The sequence below is a fragment of the Lagopus leucura genome, unplaced genomic scaffold (assembly GCF_019238085.1).
Source record: "Lagopus leucura isolate 7727_CA_CO unplaced genomic scaffold, USGS_WTPT01 Super-Scaffold_100001, whole genome shotgun sequence".
NCBI lineage: Eukaryota > Metazoa > Chordata > Aves > Galliformes > Phasianidae > Lagopus > Lagopus leucura.
The window spans coordinates 42,070,410-42,095,077 of record NW_024962262.1 but is presented as its reverse complement, the minus strand read 5'-3'; the positions used below and the strand labels follow the sequence as shown (position 1 = coordinate 42,095,077).

At 36.8% G+C, this 24,668-nt stretch overlaps 1 protein-coding gene across 1 annotated transcript in view; it reads left to right on the top strand.

The window, feature by feature from the left end:
- The window catches only part of MYO16 (myosin XVI), a 258,883-nt gene that overhangs the window by 83,899 nt on the left and 150,316 nt on the right, over positions 1-24,668 (top strand). The window contains exons 9-14 of the mRNA XM_042867357.1: positions 3,617-3,767; positions 12,029-12,139; positions 13,768-13,833; positions 15,835-15,962; positions 21,928-22,033; positions 23,607-23,724. Of these exons, the coding sequence (XP_042723291.1) occupies positions 3,617-3,767; positions 12,029-12,139; positions 13,768-13,833; positions 15,835-15,962; positions 21,928-22,033; positions 23,607-23,724 (680 nt within the window). The remainder of the gene's footprint in view (positions 1-3,616; positions 3,768-12,028; positions 12,140-13,767; positions 13,834-15,834; positions 15,963-21,927; positions 22,034-23,606; positions 23,725-24,668) is intronic.

The following is a 24,668-nucleotide window of genomic DNA, read 5'->3' as shown; positions in this document are numbered from 1 at the left end:
GAAGTATGTTTAGATGGATGAGATAGTTTCACAAGAGTTTATTTAAGTCGATGTTGTAGTTGTATTTCTTTGTGGCCGTCTCTCAGTAGAGAAAAGCACTGTAAAGGAGACTGCAAAATGATAAACAAGCAATTACAAATAGCATGTACCCTGTCAACAAATCTGATTGTACGGGTTCTACATTAAATTAATGTATTGATTTCTGGAAGAAAAGTATGAAAAGACTGATTGAAGGTCTGCATCTTTATTCAGTTAAAAAATAAAATAAAATAGGAGTTATTATATTTGTGGTATGCTTGATAGTGGATAGTTGGATTGAGGAGAGGTGGACTGGGAAGGATATGAATGGACTGCCCTTGTTGGCACTGCCCCAGCCACCTTCCCCCCTCTTCTCCCTTTTAGTGAGACAGGGGGGAGAAGAGGAGGATTGAGAAGAAGGAAGCTTGTGGGCTGAGGTAAGGATAGGGAGTTCGCTTACTGGCCTCAGTCAGCAGACTCAGCTTGGGGAATTTAACTTAGTTTATTGCCACACTTTTTATTGTGTTTAATCCATTCAGAAGTTTATGTTATGTTACTTTAAAAAGTTTTAAGACTGACTTTTCAGGTATTATGCAGTTTACATTAGCCAGTGGAAGGATTACAGTAACAGAACTGAGAAGTTCTGTTGAATTTAACCTGTAAGTTCTAAAAGCACATGAAAATGACATTGCAGATTCTGTTTTGATAGAATTCTTTTTGCATGTTTTTTCTACCTGGATTAAAACTGCAGTATTGATTTGAATATTGATGATAAAACCAAGTAATTGATTTAATTGATAGCCAGAGATGTTAACTCCATAGCTTAATGTTTAGAAATGTAAAACATTCAGTTAATCTCATGGCAGTGCAAGGTAGCCCAAGCCTTTTTGTAAGAAACAGTAAAATGCCAGAGGATGGAAATTCATAGAAAACCATCTTAGATTACTAAAAAAACAAATAAATTAGTTGCATATATGGCAGCTTGTATAAGTAAAAACTGAAGTGACTTTTCCTCCATGTAACATGCAAGATCTTTTCCAAGTCATATATGGTAGTACCAACAATGCTTCCTTTTTTCAAAAACAATTACTCTTGATAACTCTCCTGATCTATTATGTAACATCATTTTGGCTTAACTCTTCCTTTATCTTCTTGAACCTGAGGCAAGATGAACAGTTGAAAAAGTTATGGTGTATCCCCCTTTTAAGTTAAAAAAGGCATCCGTGGAAACAATAGGTATTTTTTGCACATTTTACCCTATTTTACAGTGTAAGTCACTTTAGCAACACCTGAAGAGTTTATGGGTAAAGTGAGAAGTTTATGTCTGAATTTGAAAAACAGTGTTTCTAATGTATGTTATAAAGTTAGCATAGAAGTGGAAAAATTAAACAGAAAAATATTAAATTGCACATACTCAAAAATCTTGAATCTTTGCAATTTACCTAATTTATCTACGTAGTCCATCTTTCATCAGTTCAGGCCTGAATTGATAGAAGGCAGAAGGTACCACATTCAGACTACATGGTGGGTGTGGTAGGATAGTCCAGCCAAGATTGGCAATGTGCTCCACAGTCTTCTGCTGATATGGGGCCTGGTGTTATCACATTGCAAAAGAAAAGCTGTCTTCTTTGGCCTCTTCTCTAAGCCTTCAGCTTAGTCAGCGTTATTATCTAGTGATCAGAATTGATGATTTATCCAGTTTCCAGAAAATCAAGAAGGATCACCGCTTTCCTATTGCGAAAGACAGCATACATCACTTTACTCACTTTGGGCTGCATCTTGAACGTTTTCTTTGATTGGGAGCTCACATATCGTCATTCCATGGACTGCCATTTTGACTCTGTCTCATAGTAGTGCCACCATATCTCATCACTGCTAATGTTGCAATCAACAAAACTGACACCTTCAGCTTCCCATTGGTTCAACAGGTCCTGACAAATTGCGTATGGTGTTCTTTCTGTTCCTGTGTGAACATTTGTGGGAGCCAACTGACACAAACTTTGCAATATTCCAACATTGCCACCATAATTACCAACACATTGATGCCAATATTCAGCTGTGTACAGAGTTCCCTGGTTGTAATCTGCCGATCTGCATGCATGAGCTGATCAAGATGCTCTTCATTATGCAACAGCTGTGCATAGCTATCCAGAATGAGGCTGCCTTTCATGCCATTGTCATCACTGCTGAAACACACCACCCACAGCCTCACTGTGCTCACATCCACTTTTTGGTTTCCAAAAACGTTCAGCAAGAGTTGATGAACGTCAAAGGGTGCCATTTTTTTTACATGGAAAAATTGAATGATCTCCCTTTGCTTCATATACACTTCCATGTCAGATGCCATTCTGTCACACTGTCTGTCTGCTTCCACATCGCACAGCAGCAACATGTAATGGAATATTGGCAGGAAAGTTCAACCTCTACTGCCCTCCCACCAACATCTGCCTCCTACACTGTGGGCCAGCATAATAAAATAGAAGGCACTACTTTCAGAGCAACTCTTGTACATAAAAAGGATTAGATAATGGCTCAAAAGCAAGGCAAAAGGCTTTTGGCTCTTGGATCTTTTGTCTATGTCACAATTGGTGACCAGATTTACGGCCAAATTATGTGAATCAAAGCAGTAAATATAGATGTTTATTTTCACAGAATAACAGAATATTCTATAGTGGAATGCACTATTCCCACATTGGCTCCACATCTACTTTTAAAATAAATTACATACACATTTTGGCAAGGACTTGCTGTATACTCCTTGAAATTGTCTTGTTTGCACTATCAGAGGCCAAGCTATTTTTTTGTACAATGTTTGTGTTCTCAACTCCTGGGCTGATTCCTCACTAATTCCTCTGGGTGTAAAACACTGCCAAATCTTCCAAGTTTGACATTGTTTTTTAAAACTGTGGTTTTGAAACATGGTCTGATGTTTCAAAGTAGGGAAAATATCTATATGCATGTAAAAATGAGTTTCCATTTACATGTGAATAAAGTGTATTGTACGTACTGGCAGTGATTTCAGGAGTTCATTTGGTTTTTTATTTGTTTGTTTGTTTTTTTAAGTGTACCACAAATACAACACAACTTTTATTCATAAAATGTAGTTTGGCATTGTCTAATTAGGAAAAGCTAAAAGGTTGTGTTTTTTTTTTGTTTGTTTTGTTTTTTTTTTTAACTGCAATGGCAATATCTGTATTGAATTATTTTTAACACATTACTTTTCAAAACAGTGTTACATACATTAATTGTGCATTTTCAATTCAGTTTTCAAATTGCCTATTGATTTGCCCCAGCCTAGTGCTGTCAAATAGAGTCTCATGCATATTCTGTTTGGTTTGCTTAGTTCTGCTTCAAAATGGATCTGCATAAAGGTGAATTTTAAATCAAAGTCTTTTGCTCTGTGTCTGTTTAGAAGCAGACCCACCTTGGTGAACAGTTTAGTTTATTACCAATTTCTGCTTTTGTACTTGAACTAACTCAAGCGTCTCAGCCTTGAATTGTACCTTAGTTCTGTGTTTGTTCCACCTACATTGGTCAATCTTTTGTTTATTTGACATCTTCAACAGGAATCTAATTGCTTTATTGATTCTCTTTGTAGCAATCCCCTGGCTTTACCAATTGCCAAGCAAGACAGTTTGCTGGAGAAAGACACCATGTTCAAGGATGCAGCTAAAGGTTTGTGTAAGCAGCAGTCTCAAGACAGTGCATCTGAAAACGTCATGATGAACAGTACAGCCAAACTTGAACAGGTAATTGCATACAAATTCCTGAAATATTTCTATTGTTTATGCCTGGAAATTGTAAATTTAGTGAAGCTGAAGAAAGTGATAATTTTTTTCCCTGTTGCCACAAAGCAATATGATTTGCACTGTGGAGCCTTGTCTCCTTGCTCACAGAGTGGCTCTACAAGGATCTTTCTCTCTGCAAAGGCACCAGCTGCCTTCTGCCAGCTCCTGAATGGTGGCTCAGTGGCTCCGAGCTGCTCAGGCCCTATTGGTAGTTGACAGAAGTGGAGGGACAAGTCTTAGTGCTTCTCATAGCGTGCTCCAGTCTCCAGCTTGGTTTTACAAAGGAAAAAAAAAACAACAACTTGGGATACTGAAAAACCAAAATACAATGTCTGGGGAATCTTAAATTGCAAAATTAGTGCCTAATTCAGAGAGAGGAGTTGCCAGATTTTCAGCTGCAGTGTTAACTCCCTGTCATGTTCTGATATATTAGGATGCAGGCACACTTTACAGGATTACAGCCTTATTCAGTGCATGGGGTGAATGCAAAAAGAGGAATTACCTATTGCTTATAAATCTGGTATGTTCTAAATTTAAATATTTAGAACCTAAGTATTATTTTTTGGGGAGGCTTTATATTTTGTTGTATGTATTTGGGAAACACGTATTCCAGAAGCATTTAGCCATGTGCAAAAAAAACACCTACTTAGAACTGGGGGCTGGAAGGAAGGATTTCCTTTTAAAGTCACTTGCTGTGCGTTTGAAGCATAACAAAGGAGCAGAATGCTGATTTCATTTAAACCATGTTCAGTTTATAATAACTATGCTGCCTTGGCAGAAGCGTTCATATTCCAGTGCTTCTTGAATATGTTTCAAAGGAATGTTGTGTTAATCATATGAGATCAATCAGTGAATTCATATGTCAGTCCTATGAGTCTGTCTCTGAAAGTGCTCAGTTTTGGAATGCCATGGAGCACGCAGTTTGCTATTCAGTCTCTTCCACTGTAAGATACCACAAAACGCTTTACACTTGGCTTACATCTTGTTTTCATTTCATACCAATTGTGGCCTTTCTGACTGTGCACTCCTGTGACAAAAACACAGTCAATCCAACAAAGAAGAAATGGCAGAAATGCTTCCATCTGCTTTAGTAGGAGCCCTATTACAATTGTACAGAAAGAGAGGGAGTTGCTTAACAGAGTCTTGCTGAAACTGGTATTTCCTTTTGTATGTTCAACAGAAGTTCGGACAAAAATATACGTACTTCCTTTTCTTTGATACTGTTTTTGTGCAGACCTTGCTAAAATTACTCAAGTTTTAAATATCTCTAGGTTAGACGTTAGCTTCATGGTAAAACATATGCAGAAGCCGATCAGAGAAACAACTGATCCTCAAGTTGAGAAAGGGCAACCAAGGGTTTCCATGCTGATATCTTTCCCCTCAACCGTGATGTTTAGAGTCACTTCTGAGTCCCAGTGCAGATCTTAAGACATGACTTCTGTCTCTCAGTACTTCTGTGCCACTTCCCACAGTAGGTCAATTCAAAGACATGACAGCAGAATGAACTTGGAAACTAGAATTTTTGTTTAGTGGTGATACCGAAGGAAAACTTTGAACAATCCCTTCCCACTACCCCTCCCCCGTAGGTATACTAATTCTAATGGATTTCACTGTCTTTTATTCTTAGCAGTTGCATTACAAACTATGTTCAAAGTAATCATGTTCTGTTTAATTTTTCAGTAGGATATCTGGAGTCACTGCTTGGATTTTATGTTCATATATTATTGAAATACATCAGCATGATATTTCCAGTGCTTTGTGTCGGAAATATCATACATTCTTGGGCAATATGGCATGCAGATTAGGTCTTTATTGGAGAATCAGAGAGAAAAATTTCATCTTATTACATCTGAAACATGCATTTTTAATAGAGAAAGGCCATAACTTTTTTGGCTTTGAGAAAACTAACAGCTTTATATGTAGCCTCAGGTATTTTTAATTGCAAAAATAATGAAAAAGTATTTTAACAAAATATTATTTCTCACGAAGCAAGATTTTTATTGCATGAAGTAAATTAAATGGTCATCAAATTACTACATTTATGCAGCATTTTAGGTCTTTCTTGGTTTGTTGTTAGCTTTTGCCTTTTCCAGGGTAGAAGCTGCTCTTTGATCATATGTAATTTCAAAGTCTGTGTTGCCAAACAAAGAAAGAAGTATGAGTAATTTCCAGAATTTTAGTCTAGCTGGCAATTTCTCCTCTCAGCTGTAAGGATATTTTTCTACTTGTACTAATTCAGCAAAGAAATACGGATTACATCTTATCTTTTTTAAATTAGAACCTTTAAAGTATTTTATCTTTGCCTTATAGTTCTTGTTTAAGTATTATTAATAGAATCATAGAATGGTTTGGCAAGAACCTTAAAGATTATCTAGTTTCAATTCTCTGCAATGGGCAGGGCTGCCCCCCACCAGCTCAGGCTGCCCATGGCGCCATCCAACCTGGTCTTCAGTGCCTCCAGGGAGGGGGAATGCAGAGCTTCTATGGACAGTCTGTGCCGGTCTCACCACTCTCAGTGTAAAAAATTTCTGCTTAACATGTAGCCTAGATCTCCTTTCTTTTAGTTTAAAGCCATTCCTCCTTGTCCTATCACCATCAGATCATGTAAAAAGTCAGTCTCTCTCCTGTTTATAAGTTCTCCTCAAATACTGGTCTCCCCAGAGCCTTCTCTTCTCTAAGCTAAACAAGTCCACCTCTCCCAACTTTTTTTTCATGAGGAGAAGTGCTCTGGCCCTTTGACCATCTTCATCGCCCTTCTCTGAACCTGCTCCAACAGCTTTATGCCTTTCTTCTGCTGGGGCCCCAGGCCTGGGTGCAGTACTCCAGAGGGGGCCTGAGATGGACACAGTAGAGGGGGACAATCACCTCTCCCTCCTTGTTAGCCACTGCTCCTTTGATGCAGCCCAGTATATGATTGGTCCTTTGATCTGCAAGTGCACACTGCTGGCTCATGTTCAGCTTTTTGCCTACCATCACCCCTTCTTGGCAGGGCTGCTCTCAATGAGTTCTAGTTGCAGTTTGTATACATGTCTGGGATTTTCCAACCCAAATGCAACACTTTGCACTTGGCCTTCTTGAACTTCATTAGGCTCAGGTGGCCCCACTTTTCAAACCTGTCCAGGCCCTTCTGGATGGCATCCCTTCCTTCTTTTGTGTCAACTGCACCACTGAGCTTGGTGTCATCAGCAAACTTGTTGAAGATGTACTCAATCCTACGATGTGGATCATTGATAAAGATGTTGAAGAACACTGGTCCCAAGGCAGACCCCCCAGGGGCACACCTCCACATGACTGCCCTCCACATGGATGTAGAGCCATTGACCAAAACACTTTGGTTGTGACCTTCCAACCAACTCTTTATCCCCCTACTCCATCCATCAAATCCACATTTCTGCAATTTAGAGATAAGTATGTGGTGCAGGACTGTGTCAAAGGCCTTACAGAAGTTCAGCTAGATGAAATCAGTTGCCCTTCTTTTGTCCACCCATGCTATCACTCTGTCATAGAAAGCCACCGGGTTGGTCAGGCATGATCTTTGGACAGGTCATACTGGCTGTCTTGGATCATATCCTGTCTCACATGTGTCTAAGCATAGCTTCCGTGAGAATCTACTTCATGATACATCCTGACACAGATGTGAGGCTCACCTGCCTGATCCATGGCTCTTGCTTTGTCCATTTCTTAAAAATAGGAGTGATATTTCCTTTCTCCTATTGAGATTTCTCCTGAAATCTGTGATGATAACCTCTGATGCCCTTTTTATTGTTTTAGTGTCACCTAGTAGATATACAAGGGACAGTTATGTATATCACAGCTTCATATGTAAAACCTATACTGCTTTACTTACTTTATATCACAAGCAATTAAATACAAAAATGATTAGAGATAGTTATTTGAGCAGTTAATGAATATTACTAAGTGAATGTAATTTAAATGAGTGAATAGTAGTCTTTGTTAGCATTAGGAAAATCTCAAAAGTAATAGCATCCTAAGGCATAGTTGTATAGAACTTATGCTTTATTTAAGGCCGTTTTACTTCATTGACTGTTTTGTAAAATATACATCATGGAGTAAGATAGCCAGATAAGAGCATCAAGATAAAAAAAAAAGTAGAGAAAAGTCATCTGTATGCTCAAAAAAATGAATGATAAGAATGAATTTGTAGATGTCTGCAAAAAGGTTATTAATGATGAAAATGTTCATGATCAAGTCAAATTGTTTGTGAATTTATTGTATTGAGTGTTTCTTATTTGTCATTCTCACCTCAGTTTACATTTTGTGTGATATTCTTGCTCACTGAGCTGTGAATTTTGATGCAAAGACTCTGTTACAAAATATATAGTCACCAAACCCTAAAGGTTGTAGAAAAGCATGTTGATGGTGAAAGACTTGTGTTACCTTACACATCGCAGTTGCTGACAACATGTGAGATGTGTCAGTGCACATCTATCTTCCACAAGACAAAACTCTTTTCTCCTTAAAAAGACGGGTCTGTGTCCAAACAGCCTACTGGCAAAGAACATTGACAGCATACCTGAATGATATCTGTGCATTATCTGACTGAGCGCTGGCTGGAATGGTCCGAGAAGGAAGTGTGTTAATTTTACAGAAGAAACCTCAGGCGAACGCTCTAATCCAACCTTCACAGCACAGGAGTTCTGTGTCTTGACAGAACTCAAGGAAGCATATTAAAGAGCTGTGTTGATTTGGTTGATGCAAACTTGGTGAGCACATTGGTAAGGGAAGGAGGATGTAGGATTCTGTCTTTCATCTGCTGACTCTCTATGAGAAGCTATAATGAGATTTTAAAAGGATTTTGCTTTTCTTTTGTTAATTTTGTTCTGTTCCAATGTGCATTATCAAAATGCTAAGGGGAATTCTTTTTTCCAGCCAGTCTTACATTCAACTACCATGGTAATAGGAGGGAAAAAAAATGAAAAGCAAAAAAAAAAAAAAAAAAAGAAAAAGAAAAAAAGCAAGAATTTCTATCTTCTTCTATGTGACAAAGAATCATAGAATTCATAGAGTTGAAAGGGACTCTTAAAGGTGATCTAGTTCAACTCCCCTGTAATGAACAAGAACATCCACAGCTAGATCAGACTTCCCATAGTTTGATCCAGGCTCATCTTAAAAGTCTCCAGAGGTGGGGCATCCATCATACCTCTGGCAGCCTGTTGCCGTGCCTCACTACCCCCCTCACTGTAAAAGACATTTTCCTGATATCTAACCTAAATCTACCCTCATTAAATTGAAACCATTTCCCCTTCTTCTGTCTCCACAGACCTTGCTTAAGAATCTGTCCCCTTCTTTCCTATAGTTCTCCCTTAGCTATTGAAAGGCAGCTATCTGGTCACTTCAGAGCCTTCTTTTCTCCAGGCTGAACAGTCCCAACTCTCTTAGCCTGTTCTTGCAGGAGAGGTATTCCATCGCTTGGATCATTTTTGTGGCTCTCCTCTGGATGTTCTTCAACAGGTCTGTGTCTTTCCTGTCTGAGGACTCCACGTCTGGATGCAGTACTCTAGGAGAGGCCTCAGGAGCACAGAGTAGAGGGGCAGAATTACCTCCCTCAACCTGGTGTTTGGACAACACTTCTTTTGATGCAGGGTATGGTAGCTTTCTGGGCTGTGAGGGCACATTGCTGGCTTGTGTCCAGCTTCCCATTCATCAGTCCCCCCAGGTCTTTTTTTGGCAGGTTTGGCATTCAGTCCTTTCACCTCTCAGCTTGTATTGTTAGTGAAGGTCGCCATGTCCCAGGCGCAAACTTTGCACTTGGATTTGTTGAACCTCATGGGCCCAGTGCTTAAACCTGTCTAGGTCCCTCTGGATGGCATCCTGTCTCTCTGGGGTGTGTTGACTGCACCCCATATCTTTGTGTTATCAGCAGACTTGCTGAGGGTGCACTCAACCCCACTGTCAATGTCATTAACGAGGATCAGCCTTAGCACTGAAATCTACATTCAGTTTAGTGGGATGAGGAATGCACCTGCAGAATAAGCAGATAGACAAAGATATAGCAGGCAACCTGTGGAATCCACCTGCTTATATGTGGCTTGCTCAAAACTTGTGTTCTTCTTTCTGAGCCTTGATAGGACAAATATTGTAAGAAAAAAGTTGTCATTTCCCTAATAGATTTAAAAATGAAGATTAGTCATAGTAATGAGTAACCATTTCAGCATAGATCTCTTCTGAAAAAGATTCAACCAGGGAAAATGAGGGCTGTTAAATTTTTAGTTGGCCTATTTGCAGTTTACATCTTGGGTTAAGTGAATATTAAATGTATTTGTAAAAACAGTAATTACATCAGCTAAATCTAGGAAATTACATCCTTGACGTACCTTCTCTTTTATATTTATACATTTATTGCTTTCTGGATTAATGAATTGAGAGGTATTTTTTCCACAATTTTATGGGGGAAAGCAGGAAATAGAAAGCATCATTAAAGTGTGTAATTGGGCACTACTGCCTTGTTGTTCATCTATGCAGCCGGTATAGCACTGGCTCTTAAAACTACAATAGAGCATAGAAGCCAGTCAAGTATAAAGTGTGTGTTTTAGTATCTGTTTTCTAAAGTATGACAGTACTGAAATCTCAACATTTTTGCAAAACAAAAGCAGCCCCAAACCCCTAGCTAAAGATATTTGGTAGAATTAAAAGAATGAAAATTTTTTATCTCTCTGTTTCTAAATAATCTTTGTCTTAAGCTTGTTTGGATCATTTTGAAAAGAATCCAAATAAATACCATTTTCCTTTTATTTTTTTTTTCTTCCAAGAGTTTTCTTCCCTTCTTGATGGTGCTGGCTACCTTGCTGCTTAATCTTTAATTGAAGATATAGGGGTATAAGAGATAAGATTAATATTGATTGAAAAGTTGGAGAGGTGGGCAAATAGTTTGGTGGTAATGATATTTGGTGTGCATCATTTGTCTCTTCCTGGGAAGAGAGAAGAGTAAGCAATCACCATTGAGTGAATATTTTGATGCTGATATTCAATACTACCATTGTCAGGACAAATAATTTGATTGGACAAAAGCTCTAAGTTTGTATTTGCATATATGTTTCAAGAATCTTGAAGTACTGACATGAAGTGAGATTGTTAGTCTAATTTTATTAAGATGAAATTCTTCAGCAGTATCAATCAGTGCAGCTCTGACAGATGTAGGAAGAAAACCCAGATTTCTTGATTATACCTTGAGTCTATATAAACAATGTGAACTAAGTAGTTTAGGATCAGATTGTGTCAATATTAAACACTAGTATCCATAGTCATTGGGGTCTTCTCCTTATCAGAAGTGCACTCCATGTTCCCCCCAAAATCTCCTGGTCTGCTTGCTGCTTCTGAACATCTTCATCATCCATACTCAAAGTAGACACTGCAGAGTACTTTAGTAAACTCAAAACAAGCAAATCACATCATTCTGTTGTCATTCACATGAGGATTTTCTGGTTTTAAGTATTCTCTTGATGTTCAATAATTTATTTCTTTAGTGTAAAGAAAAGAATTTAGCTAAATTGTAAGCTTCGATCATAATTTTTGTATCAGTGTTTGATACAACTTGATGTATCAGTGTTTATTTTGGCTTTAATCAAATTTCCCCAACACACTGAGTTTTTTTCTTCTGTCTCCAATTCTGCTGGTTGATATTTATTGTTTTCTTATTTTTTACTTTACCTTGTAGGGCTTATATTTGTCATCTCAGAAGTACAAGGCTTATTTAATTCACCCGTTTTGCCTACTAGCTGTTTCTGAATCTGTTTTGATCTCCTTCATGATACGATTTCCACTTTTTATTAACTTCCTTTTAATCTACTGAATTCTAATAGAATTTTAAATCCTTTATGATGTAGAGTAATATGAAAGATTTGCTAATTATTAGGCAGTAAATAGTTTACATGTATACACTTGTATAGTGTTGTTCTGCCATAAATGTTCAGTGAACTGCTCTCGAGCTGGAAATCTCTTTGTGTTTAGATAGAATCAGTGGCATTCAAATGGGGGTCTATGTTCAAACTCATAGAGTTGTACACCTTATCAATCCTAATTGTTTTTGATGTACTTCTTTTGCTTACGATCATTTAATGGTATGGGAGGAATGACATATAGCTGTCTATTGCAGTGTACATAAATTCTAGTGATCTAAGCTTATGCTTTTTGTTAGAACATTAGAGTATAAAATGATTGGCTGTGAATTTGCCTTATTTCTCTGTGTAACTTGTGTTTTCTAGATCAAGCTTATGCCTCCAGCTCCGAATGATGACTTGGCTTCTCTGAGTGAGCTAACAGACAGCAGCCTACTTTATGAGATTCAGAAGCGTTTCAATAATAATCAAATATATGTGAGTTACTATTATCAACAGTAAGCCTTTAGCAGAAGAAAATAAGATAAAACTTGTAGGATTACTTTTACAACTATTGGACAGTGACCTGACCCATACTTATAATTAATATTTGAATGGATGACGACATATGTGTGTGTAAGCCCTGCAATTTCTAGAGTTTATACAGGAAAACCAGAAATGAAAAATGGAATAATACTTTAAATAGGCTCAGATAAAACCAACATGTTTATTTCACTGAACGTCCGTACTGAAAAAAATAGATAGGCATGTGTAATCTTTCCCTCTGAAACTGCTGGAAGATCCTTCCATCTTATAATGTTATGCTAACTTAAATTTAAAAGAGCATATGATTGCTGGGAATTTAGAAAAAAAATAAGACATAATCATGGAAGTTTTAATTACTCATAATCTCTTCCTGAATTAAATAAATCATTCTCTATATCCTAAGTCATCTACATACCAAGCAAAAAATTGTAATGTAAATTTTCTAGTCAATGCTATAATAAATATTGGAAGCATGTAGTTGTACTCCTGTACAAAAAGTCGCACTTGAAAATTTTGCTATCTCTGTTCTTATCTTACTCATAACTTATTTCTGTTGTATTGAGCAGTTGAGTGGCATATTAATGTGAAACCTGGAAATCTCCTTAACATCAAAGACTTCTTATTTCATGTTTCAAGGTGTGCAGTAAAGTTCCGTTCCACAGGAAAACCCAGCTCTAAAGGAGAGAAAGGAAATATATTACTTCATTTCATAAGGAAAAAAAGTGTATTTTCTACAGCAGGCAATATATTCCTTCTCTCAAAGTAAAAATATTTCATTTGGTGAAAGGCAACACAATGGTGACTGTACATATAATAATTTACTGTCACACTTCTTTGGAGACATAGATCTGAAATTTTTGCACTGTAAGAGTGTGATACAGTAACAGCTACTTAAATGGAGTGAGAAGCATAGCAGCAAGGGTGACCTACAACCTTCTACTTCAGTACATCTTTCAAATATGAGCTTTTAAACATGAAATAGTGAAATCTCAGAACCTTTGCAATCAATGGATGATTTGCTTTTATTTTTAATATAGCTATCTCTTTTTTCATATGCTTGTGTATATTCATGAGCATATGTAACTTGTAATATATGTATCCATTGCTGTCTTATCCCACAAGAAAACTATTTTAACGTACCAGTTCTGTGTAGTGAATATAGCATTTCTGAATTCTGATGCTGAACCCATGAATTTGCTTGAGGAACTTGTTTATGTGTTAGCTGTGTCACATTTTTGTAATTTAAAAATAGTGGGTTGCAAAGTAACTTTCAAGTAACATAACAATAATTTATGCAGTGCATTTTTTCTGTGCATAATTTTCCATTATAAAGAATTCTGTTTTATTACAAAGAGTAATTAATGCTATCTGAATTGTAAATTTTGATCTCAATTTAATAAGAATTTAAAAGCACCGAATTCTCAAATTATATTGAATGTATTGATAGCTAGACTTAAGATGCTTTGTGAAAAGTCTTTCCTGGAAGAAAAATATTAGACTCCTTAGGAATTAATTTATTTCTTAATAAAGCAATTATGTGATATGTCTCAGTGCCTTTGTTGTTTTTTTTTTTTCTTCAGACCTACATTGGTGATAAATTGCTGCTTGTTAACCCATTTAAAGAACTTCCCATCTATTCCACCATGGTAAGCATTCTGTCTGTAAAATGTTATAGTGTGGAGTTTTTTTCAGTGCATTCATATAATTAGTTAACAGGCCAGACTTCTGTAATTAACCTATATAAACGCCCTGTCTTATGTTGGGAGCATCTTAGTTTAAATAAGTAGGAAAAATTTTTGTATTTCTTCTGTGATACCACTATTTTTGTTATCTATGTCTTATTTGTGTGAAAGCCACCTTGCTAATGTTTTGTGAGTGATAGCATGCACAATAGTTAAAACATGGTTCCTGATGTACAATGTAACATTGGTGGCTTCTGCTACTTCCAGACTTGCAGGAAGAGATGACCATGCTTTATACAATGGTTGCTTGCATTCACAGCTTGCTAAAAATGCAGTTACAAAGATGAAAACCTTGAGAGGTGCTGGAAGGCTCAGACTTGCTGCCTGAGCTCCATATCAGGCCATTCAGTTCAGGCACTGTATAAGCAAGGAATGCAGAGTACTTGGTTTGAGCTTAGACTATGCTGGGGCAGTCACAAGGGTATGGTGTGTGTTGGGCACAGATAGCGTAGGGGCAAACATGAGTCTGTGTCCGCACTGTCAGCTGCACAGAGCTGCTGAAGAAGTGTTTCTGAAGTTTCTTTTTCTTTGCTAGGATCCTTAGCTTTCTCGTTTTTTACTTACAAGATAAACTAGTTGCTTACAGGGAATTTATCATGTCAGTATGCGGACATCAGTACTAAATTAAGTAGACTTTGTAGATTGTTATGAATGGCTTGGTCTCTGCTTCATCCTCAGTGAGACGTTCCAGAGACAGAGTGTGTGCATGGCTGTTGATTTTTCATTTTTAATTCTCATCCTACATTCATTATTTTCTTGTAATGGCAATGAATTCAGGTCCCTTGCTGTATTAGGTACAATAAAATGTATTTGTTTAGTTTAACAAGGATTATAAATTGCTCAAAATCTGGTAAGCAAATTAATCTGTGTTTGCTTGCTGCATCATGAGTGCTTTGTGTGTATCAATAAATCTGTGATGTTTGGTGGTAATAGCAGCAGATTTCAAGTATGAAGACTAAATTTAGTTTCTATAAATGGAAATCATCCATAAGCCATAGGGTGTTGTATAATTATATTTTTCCTATCACTGTATATTTTGCTTAAGTTGTGTACCAAGAAGGAGCTGTAAAAAAAAAGAATTCAAATATATTGGCCTTGACATAATTTTTAAATCCAGGATGAAAAAATGATCATGTATATTATTCAGAAACAACAATAACAACATCTCAGATTTTCTTCCTTTTATATTCATTTGTCATAACTTGGCAATTTTATGTTGACCTTCCACTCCTAGTTCCAATAAACTACCAAAACAAATCATTTTGTAATCAGTTTTTCACACTAAGATAAAATAGTGTCATGCATTAATATACTCTGCTTCATTTGATGCAGTTGTTAGATGATAGTATTAACGCATTTTTACACTGAAATGCTCTTTACTACTATACTACTATAGTAGCACTACTAGAAACGTAACAGACACCATTTTTGAGGTGACATAGTAACTGTTTGTAGAAACAGTGATTCCTATGGTCATCTTGTTATGTCACATTTGTGCGGAGTTCAGTCATCAGAGTAGAGCAAATGCGTGTATTCTTTAAGTCCATTAGTAAAATGTCTAACCTTGCAAACATTATGCGCTGGCAATAAGAGTGTGAAGATTTTTCAGATCATGTTGTTTTACTCAGTTCAAAAAAGGAGCACTGTGGAGTGCCATAGTTCTGTTTAATTTTGTATCGTAATTAGCACTTTTATACTTAACAGTTCTGTTTTTTTTTTTTTAGTTAAACTCAAGTGCCATATGGCACTTAAGGAGTGCCATATATACGTACAGAGATTCTTTTCATTATGCATGTGGAGAGCTTTACAAAGACCTGGTATCAAGGAGGTGGGGGTGAGGGGTGTGGGAGGGATGAAACACAATTTGAAATATGTTGATCGTGTTGATTTACAACATTTTTTCAGGTCACCCAGCTTTATTTAAGCAATTCTGGAAAACTGTGCGCCACACTTCCCCCTCATATATTTTCCTGTGCTGAAAGAGCTTACCACATGCTGTTCCAGGAGCAGCGTCCCCAGTGCTTTATCCTCAGGTGAATTTTATCTTTCCATTAACTATTTTACTGCTTTTGCCTTTCAGCTGTTCCCCCCAGGACTCAGTACTTAAGATTTCCATTTTATTTTTTCCTCCAACTGATTTCTTTCTGTGTACTGATCTCTATATCATACACTAGAGCAGAATAGAACTGAAAAAGATTTAATTATACCTCAAGTTCATAAATTTTCTTGGGAACTTGCCACTCCATCTAACTGGATCTAATTACAAACAAAGAATTAATGATAAAGAATTCAAAGCTATTATGTGCATTGCTAATATTACATGGAAAGGAATTAGAAATAGGATCTAATGAAAATAAAAAGAGAAATCCTTTACAAAAGTTAAATCTCTGAGTTGATGCACCTGTATTGGAGCTTCCACTCTGCCTCACATGTTGTGTGAAACCCTGTGCTTGTTATTTAGTGCTCCATCTTCAATGTAGGGCACTTTATGTAATTTACGGTTGTTCCAATGGTAAGTACATTCAAGATTGTAAATAAAACTATTAAAAATCTCCAGTAAAACAGAGGTTCATCCAGATGCACTGCTTTTATTTCAGTGAATCTTTGAATTCTCTTGGCTCCCTACATCTGTTAATCTGCTGCCCTCCCTTTTCTTCCTTCAGCCTACCTGAAAGCAAAGAGCGTGGCAAATTTGATGTAGCTGCTCAATCATAAAGTTGAACTATTTGAGAGAACTTACAATTGCTCTTGAACTACCTGTAATTCTACAGGTAGTTAACAAGAGCTGCTAACCATAGTGTTGTAAAGTTACAACAATTACAGTGAGCACATAACAGCAATTGTATATGCACAGTTTTATTGGATTCTGTTTATGTGGATATGGACTTGTGTCAGTATTTGAAGCTCGTACATTAAGTCCACAGCAGGACCGGCAGGGCCCACTGGTTTTGGCTTAGTCTAAATAGTTCATAGAATGCCACATAGGCAAATAGCCACGCTAAATCAGAAGGATGCTAGATTTGTTTGGTCTTATTAGCAGTAAATCCAGTGAAAATTGATTATTCCTGTGGAATAAAAAACTCAGAATAAAGTTGCCTTGATAATTGCAAGAGATGCCATTTTTGACATACAAATACTCTGGAAAGTGCTCACTAAGATGATACTTTTGTCGTCTATTACAATTGGATGCAAAGGAAATGATGCAAATATAGAATAAACTCCTAATGTGTATTTATTTTTAGGTCTACTTTTCTTCTAATTATGTATAATAATACTTTATATTATATGTAAGTTGTTAGTTGAGTTTATAAACACGGTGCTTTACTTTTATTGTAGTAAATTTTACTGTGAGATGACTGCTATTTTGATGTGCATGTTATGTAGTTATGATGTGATATGGAGCAGTGAGAAATAGTATCATGGCAATGTTAATATATTATTCTCGCGTGCAGTTCTCAAAATATGTCTGGTTTAAATATAAGCTACCACATAAGTGATGGCAGTATCTATAACTATCTCCTAAATCTTTCCTGAAAATTCATAGTTTGTTTTTAAGGGGGAAAAAAAAAAGAAAAGAAAAGAAAAAAAAAAAGTAATTTCTTTATAGAAGATAATTATTTTCAGTATATCCGGTTACCCACTCTTTTCTCAACAAGGCTAGAAAGAGTTTCAGAAAATATGCCCTATGCATGTTAGTCCTGTCATCTTCATCATGCTTCTTTATTCTGGAGAGATAAAGTTTATGTTTTATTAGCAATGTTTGTCAGTTAATTGTTTTTTCCTGCCAAAGCTTAATTACGAAAAGAAACCTTCCATCAATTTAGTGGCTGTTGTTAATGATTCATGAATTACTCTTTTATTGCACACATACAGTGTGCGCTAATGAATTCTGCGCACAGCATAACCCTTAATGAAATACTGTTCTTCTTAGTCTAGTCATTTTTGCCTGCCACGTTTTCACAAAGGATAATAAAGATTAGAGGTAAAGACTCCTGAAGTTGACTGAAACAGAGTTATGTCCAAAGCAGTCATCATGAAACCACTGCTACACTTCAAGTACTACTTCAATTTTCAGCCCATGTGTGTGTTCAGAATAGGTTCATGCTTTCTGGGCAGAGTCTCACAGTGCTATTTATTTCATGCTTAATCCTGATTGAACCAGGAGTTTGGCATCTCTTTACCCAAGTCCCTTACAACAAACTTGCTTAAATCTCTGCTTATTCACATCAATGAGTGAACTTGTTGTACAGTCCCAAGCAGTTATACTTACTGTATGTGGTGCTGCTCATAGTTAGTGTCCTGTAAGAGGTCCATTTTAAGTGCTTAGGACAATTCATATTGTGGTGCTGCTCATAGTTAGTGTCCTGTAAGAGGTCCATTTTAAGTGCTTAGGACAATTCATATCTGTTCATTAGTTTTTCTCCTGGCCTTCTTTGTGTCTTTCTACTTTACTTATTTTCCTGTATTCTGAAGCTTTACTCTTAACTTCCTCCATGGAGCTACGGTGTTAAACATTTTTATTATTATGATTGCTATTTGGACACTTCACAAATGTCCACTCACTGAAATCAAGTTTCTATTTTACAGTAGAAAAGGGTATGTCCAAATTATTGAAGAGATTACTACCAGTTATTCATAATTACTTTTAGTTTATAGTAAGCCTATCCCATTGATGTATGCTTAACACCAAGAGCTAGCTGTGAATATACTTTTTATGAATGTTATCAAATAAAATGATAATAAAATAAAATAAAGATGTGTTACGATTTTAAATAGTCAATAGATAGGCTTTTCATAATTAACTTGCTTCTGACTGGATTTTGTTCCTGCCATACAGGATATGAAAATGCATTAACCACCGACAAGATAAGTCAGAGCTATCTGGGAAGTCTAAGCATAGTTTATAAGCTTGTTAAAAGCTAAGGATCTTCAGTCAATCAAGCCAGTGGTTTATGGGATGCTAATGGCTAATTTGGTGATTTAAAGAAGAACAAAAAGCCTTAAGGAATATATGTAATGAATTGTTGTATAAAAGTTAGGAGACAGGAATGTCAATATCCAGAGATTTTATTCTGAAATGGACCACATTTATAAGCCCAATAACCTGGGACTGAGAGAAATCTTCATCTTTTAAAGTGGGCTGACTTGACAGCTTTTGATTTCCTCAGGTTAGCGTCACCACATATATTCTGTTCAGGTTAATACTTTGTATTTTTTAAATTCTAATTCAGTGTATTGTAATTGCAGTGAGCTGTGGCACTACAGTTTGATCATCTTATTTATAATATAAAATTGTTTAGAAATACACTTTTCAAAATAGTTTACTTCACAAATATAATTTCCCACTAACACACAGAGTTATTTAGTTATTTTATGTTTAGCAGTGTTACTCATACATGTATATTTCAAGACTAGGAACCTCAGACATGGAGCAGGACCCAGTGTCTTGCTGTGCTACCATGCAAACTGAGAAGAAATTTTTCTAGCCTTCCAAAAGGTTTCTCCCTTTTCCCTGGATACACACTGCTATCAGAATGGGAATTTGTATTAATAACGTACATGCTTGAGAGTGGAATGTTGAGGGCCTGGCTTCAGAAATTCATACAGTGTCGCAACTGTATCTGATCTGAATCTTCCTTTAAAACTGTTAGGAATCATATATGAAACAAATTCTGTTGGAAATTTTCCAGCATTTCTGATTGTAATCCAAGTAGCACAAGAGTAGTCTTTGTTTATTTTAAATATTACTGCAGAATTGGTCAGAAGTGTAAATGGAACAGGGCCAGTAAAACTCTGCCTGTTCTGTGATCTGAAGAGACAGGTAGCTCCTTCCTTCTATATTTTGTCACAATTTCCCCCAAGCACATGATTTAGATGATTAATTTACATTGAAGTTGACGTTTACAAAACAGTAATGATCCAGTTAAGGAAACTATCTGAATTCAGAAATAAATAATGTGAATATCAGAATGATGCAGTTATCTGCCAGTGGGTATAAAAGGCAGCACGCATTGGACAAGGTGTGGGCTGTTAGAGATTTGATTTTCAAACATCCGAGCACTTGTGCTCAGTGACATCATGTGTAGCTGTGGTTGATAAATTTCTGAGACATTTTAAGTGCAAAGAAATTCTGGGTAAGCTGAAATAATTGAATGAACCACTGTTGCCAGTCCTGCTGTTAACCTGTGATATGATGATAGAAGGTTGCAGCTGTGATTGTGGTCCAAGTGTATTGTGGAGGGATAAAATTGTTTCATATCATGGCACCCAGGCGTCAGTGGACTGCTCATGTGAGTGAACAGTAGGAAGTGTGACTCAAGAGATTGATATCTGTCTGCAGGCTCACTGACCTTCTGCATAGTACAGGCATAAGGTCTGTAGTTTGCAAGAGTATGAAATGTCTTTAGGGGAGGAGCATCACAGGACTAATGCCCTTGTGTCACTTTTTTTCTTCTCTTATTACTGATGACAGTTTAAAAGAACACAGAATTTGGACACAGCCATTATAAAGGCAGAAAACTAATGCATCTACTTAGAAAACAGGCAGGCAGCTTTGTAATATTCAGAGTACATTCATTTGTAATTCAGAGAGGGAATCCATGCTTGAGAGTGACATCAAATATAATCTAACATGAAATGAATTGTTGAAGGAAGTCAGAAGCTGAAGATTGAGCAATGTATAGTGCACTTACGGAGCATCCGGTCAATCCTGAGAGATGCTAGCTTCACATTTGCTATGGTGGTGACCTTGATTTCAAGTGATTTGTTTTAAGACCTGGTTTAAATATGGCTTTGTGACCTATTATTTGAAGGCTTTGCATATCATATATCCAGGTTGCAAACCTTGGACTACAAACCTCCTGCAGATAACAGCAGGAGTTTGAAGTCCAGGGTCAGCCTGTTACTAAAGAAGGACATACTTAAAAGCAGCCTGATATATCACATAGAGTAATGAGAAATCCCTTTTGACACCTAGGAATGCGTCTTATCAGGCAGACAAATATGATATCCACCAGAGCTGCGTGTGTCCCATAAGAACTGACTAAATGGCACAGTGATCTCAACTATGAAAACTTTTTTTTTTTATTCTCTCTTTTATTTCTTCCTTTATTTAATTGTTTTCTCATTTGAAATGAGATTCCTATATATAAGGCAGTGGCCAGGCCAGTAATATATTTTGCTGCCCTCTCATTTTCATAAACTAGATTACAGTCTGACCAACCAGCACGATCACTGTACTTTAAATGACTGTAATAGAAACAGCCTTTAAAGTGTGATCAAGCAGGTAAATGAAGGAGGGGCACCAAAAGACATTTGGTTTGATTCAGTTACAGTATAACAACTTAGAGTGCATCTAAGAAATTCCTTAATCAGGCTTCACTGACTTTATCCTTCCTTGATCAAATTGTCTATTACCTCGTTTTCTTCATCTGTCTTTCCTCCCAGGAATTCTTATTGTATGGAATATATATTCCACATCATGAACAAGAAGTTAAACGTTAGCTCTGTGCCAGCTAACTGTTAAATAATCTTTTCATTTTCTTTTCTCTTCATTTTTATTTCCTTTCTCTTCTTCCTAAAGCTTTACCTTTTTTACTTTTTACTTTCTGACTCCTGTGGTTAACACAGTAGTATTTCCCCATCTGCAAAGAATTGGGCTGTGTAAGCAGATTCCTTAGCTGGCCAGATGATAAAGAGATAAAAAATTGCTGTAAATACCTTCAAAATGGCTTTAGATTTGGTTGGCTTGACTTGTGGTACAAGACAGTATAGCCAGACAGCTCTGAGAGACCGCGTCAATATAGTAAGCCAGTCTATCTCCTATGTTTTCTTCTTGAGTATTTGCCATCCATAAACCTTCTGTTATTTCAAATGAGTGTTTGACTGAGATATCTTAAATCCATTCCAACACAAGTAGTAAAAAGCATAAGTAGTGTTTCAGATGTGAAAATAAAACCAATGATTCCGCCTTCTCTTTCTTTTCTGGTCATTTTACAGTGGAGAAAGTGGTTCTGGGAAGACTGAAGCCTGCAAACAAATAGTGAAGCACCTCACTTGTAGATCTAGCTCCAGCAGAAGTACCTTTGATACAAAGATAAAACATGTAAGTAGCATTCTGAACACTTGAGTAGAACAAGGCAAAAATCTGGTCTCTTTATATGCAAAGTCATTTGAAGAGCAAGGAAAAAGTGCAGAATTTTCATGTCAGAGGAGGCTTCTTTCCTGCCTTGATCTGAATGGAAGCAGGATTAAGTTCACTGTTATGATGAGTGGAAACTAAAAAGTCGAGTCCAGTTTTGTTTATATATATTTTAGTTATTTTGGGAAGCAGTGTTTCAGTGAATGGAAAATACAGTGTGATAAGGTACAGCCTCCTGAATATGTACTGACTGCCTATAGTAAGTAAATAAGATTATCTGTGTGGTTGTAGTGGTCTTTGTCCCATCCAAGAAGTGCTTGGACATCTGAAGTAATAGTATGTGAAACAGAAATTGGAAAGTTGTGGAAGATCTACAAGGACTGACTGAAGTTATAGACTTGGTATTTGTGTATTAAATATGGAATAGGCAAGTGTTATGAAATATTTGGTCAATCATATTTGATTTCAGTAGCTGAACCAAATTATGTCCAGTTGCACACTATGAAATCAGGAGAACCTGTTTTACATATCAGGTAAATTAGACTACATGCTAACACTTGTAAGTGTAAATTTTTCACTTGACTGAACATTGTAACTTTGTGAATAAACAACTGAAAACTGTATGTTTTGGATAGAAATGTGGGAGCAGTGAGAATTGGAAGTTGTGGGAGTCCTGTCGTTGCTGAGACTTGTCTCCTGGCACAGTTTAAATCCCCACCAGGAACTCTGGCAATATGTACCAGTAACCACTCACAGTGCTTTATCTGCCCTGCTTTGCAAATGAAAGCGATGCAAATATGAACCCTACCATGTCACATACCACAGAGGTTAGAGTCCTAGTCTTGTTTAGTCAAGTAGTATAGAATTAAGCATGTTTCAATGACTTGTAATCAGTACAGACAGAAGAGGATCATCCCATATTAAGAAAAATAAGTTGCATTCTGTTTATAGAAGGATTCCTTCTGAATAGCTCAGGTGGGATAGCTGGCTTCAGACAGAGGAGGTAGGTGTAGCAGATCCCATCCAGGGGGAATCACATTATAGCTCTGCTTTAGTTGCCTTTTTAAGGTGCTTTAACGAACACAATGACCTGGGTTTGTGCTTGCTGCAGTTGCACATAGCACCGTTTAAAGTTACTGAAGACACACTGGTCAAACCAGGTGCTGAATTAGCCTAATTTATGCAAATACACCCTAAATCTCAATGATACAGGAGTGAAACCAAAATTAAGTTCGCTAGTTTCTGCTGCCACCTACTGCACCAGTAGCTGTTTTAATTAATAGCACTGAAGGGTCTGAGGTTGGGCCCTTGTCTTTCCCTTCCATTCACAGCTCCCACTATTCTGACGGCACTTAGGTGGAGTTTTTAAACTATTTTACTTTAATTTCTATACTGAAAAAAATCTCTCAAGAAATTTGTTAAATTCCAAGCTAAAAAGTAGTCTTATTTTTTCAGTTACTGGTCCTAAACCAATTTCACTGACGTTTATTGAAATATTTTCTTCTCTTGTCACTGTTTTACCATTTTTTTCTTGAAGGTAAACTGTGTCTTGGAAGCCTTTGGACATGCTAAGACACCCCTAAATGATTTTTCCAGCTGTTTTATAAAATATTTTGAGCTACAGTTTTGTGAGAAGAAAAGGACATTAATTGCAGGTAAATATTTAAAATGTTTAATGCCTATTTTATGATTACTCTAGACTAGAAGGTGAGGAGTCACAGTGTGACATACAAGTGGTTATCAATTGCCTTCAAGTATGTGAAGAAAGGGAGTTTATGGAGTGTCAGAGGAACATGATTCATAGCATGTGAATTCACAGCTTGTTCGAAGTAGAGCAGTTATTGGAGGGAGAGAGCTGCTTTGTGTAACCACCAGGTGGCAGAAAAACCCAAGGAAAAAACTGACCACTGCTACTTCGTCTTCCATTTCCCAGGAATCAGTATTCCTCTTCATACCTGAAACTAAGCAAACTCTGAAAGTTGTGTATCACTTTACTGAATAATAAAAGTAACAAGCAGATTACTTTCTGCATTTGGAAGTATTGTGGTATTGGGCATTTTAAGTATCCCTTAAGCTTAGCTGTTAACCTTAGGGCAGACAAAAAAAGATATGCTTTCTAATAATCAAATTAGAAGTTGTTATAACTTTGAGCTTCCTCTGAAGGAACCAGGAATCATGCTGATGTTTCTTTCAGTTTGAGGTGAGAGCGTGGAGATAGTGTTTGCTTTCACTGTAAGTGGGAATCTTGTAATTACCAGCACACATTCATAAATGGTGAAAGTGGATATTGAGCAAATGTTCTGTGGGTTCTGAAAATTCTGGTCACCTGAGCCAGTCTGGGAGTACTTTCATTTCTGGTCTCTGTAGGCCATCAAAAAGTTACTCTGTACTAAAGTGAGAGGTGAGTGCAACTGTACACAGTTGCCTGCTTGCACTGATCCTCCTGGATAGCAAAGCTGTGTGGTGACACATTTTTGATCCAATTAACTTAGATTTCACTGGATAAACATTTCCAAAACTGCTTATTTTTAAAGAAAGTCATTGTTAATGTGTATTGGTATGTTTTTGTTTTTGTTTTTGTTTCTAAAAATGTTGTTTG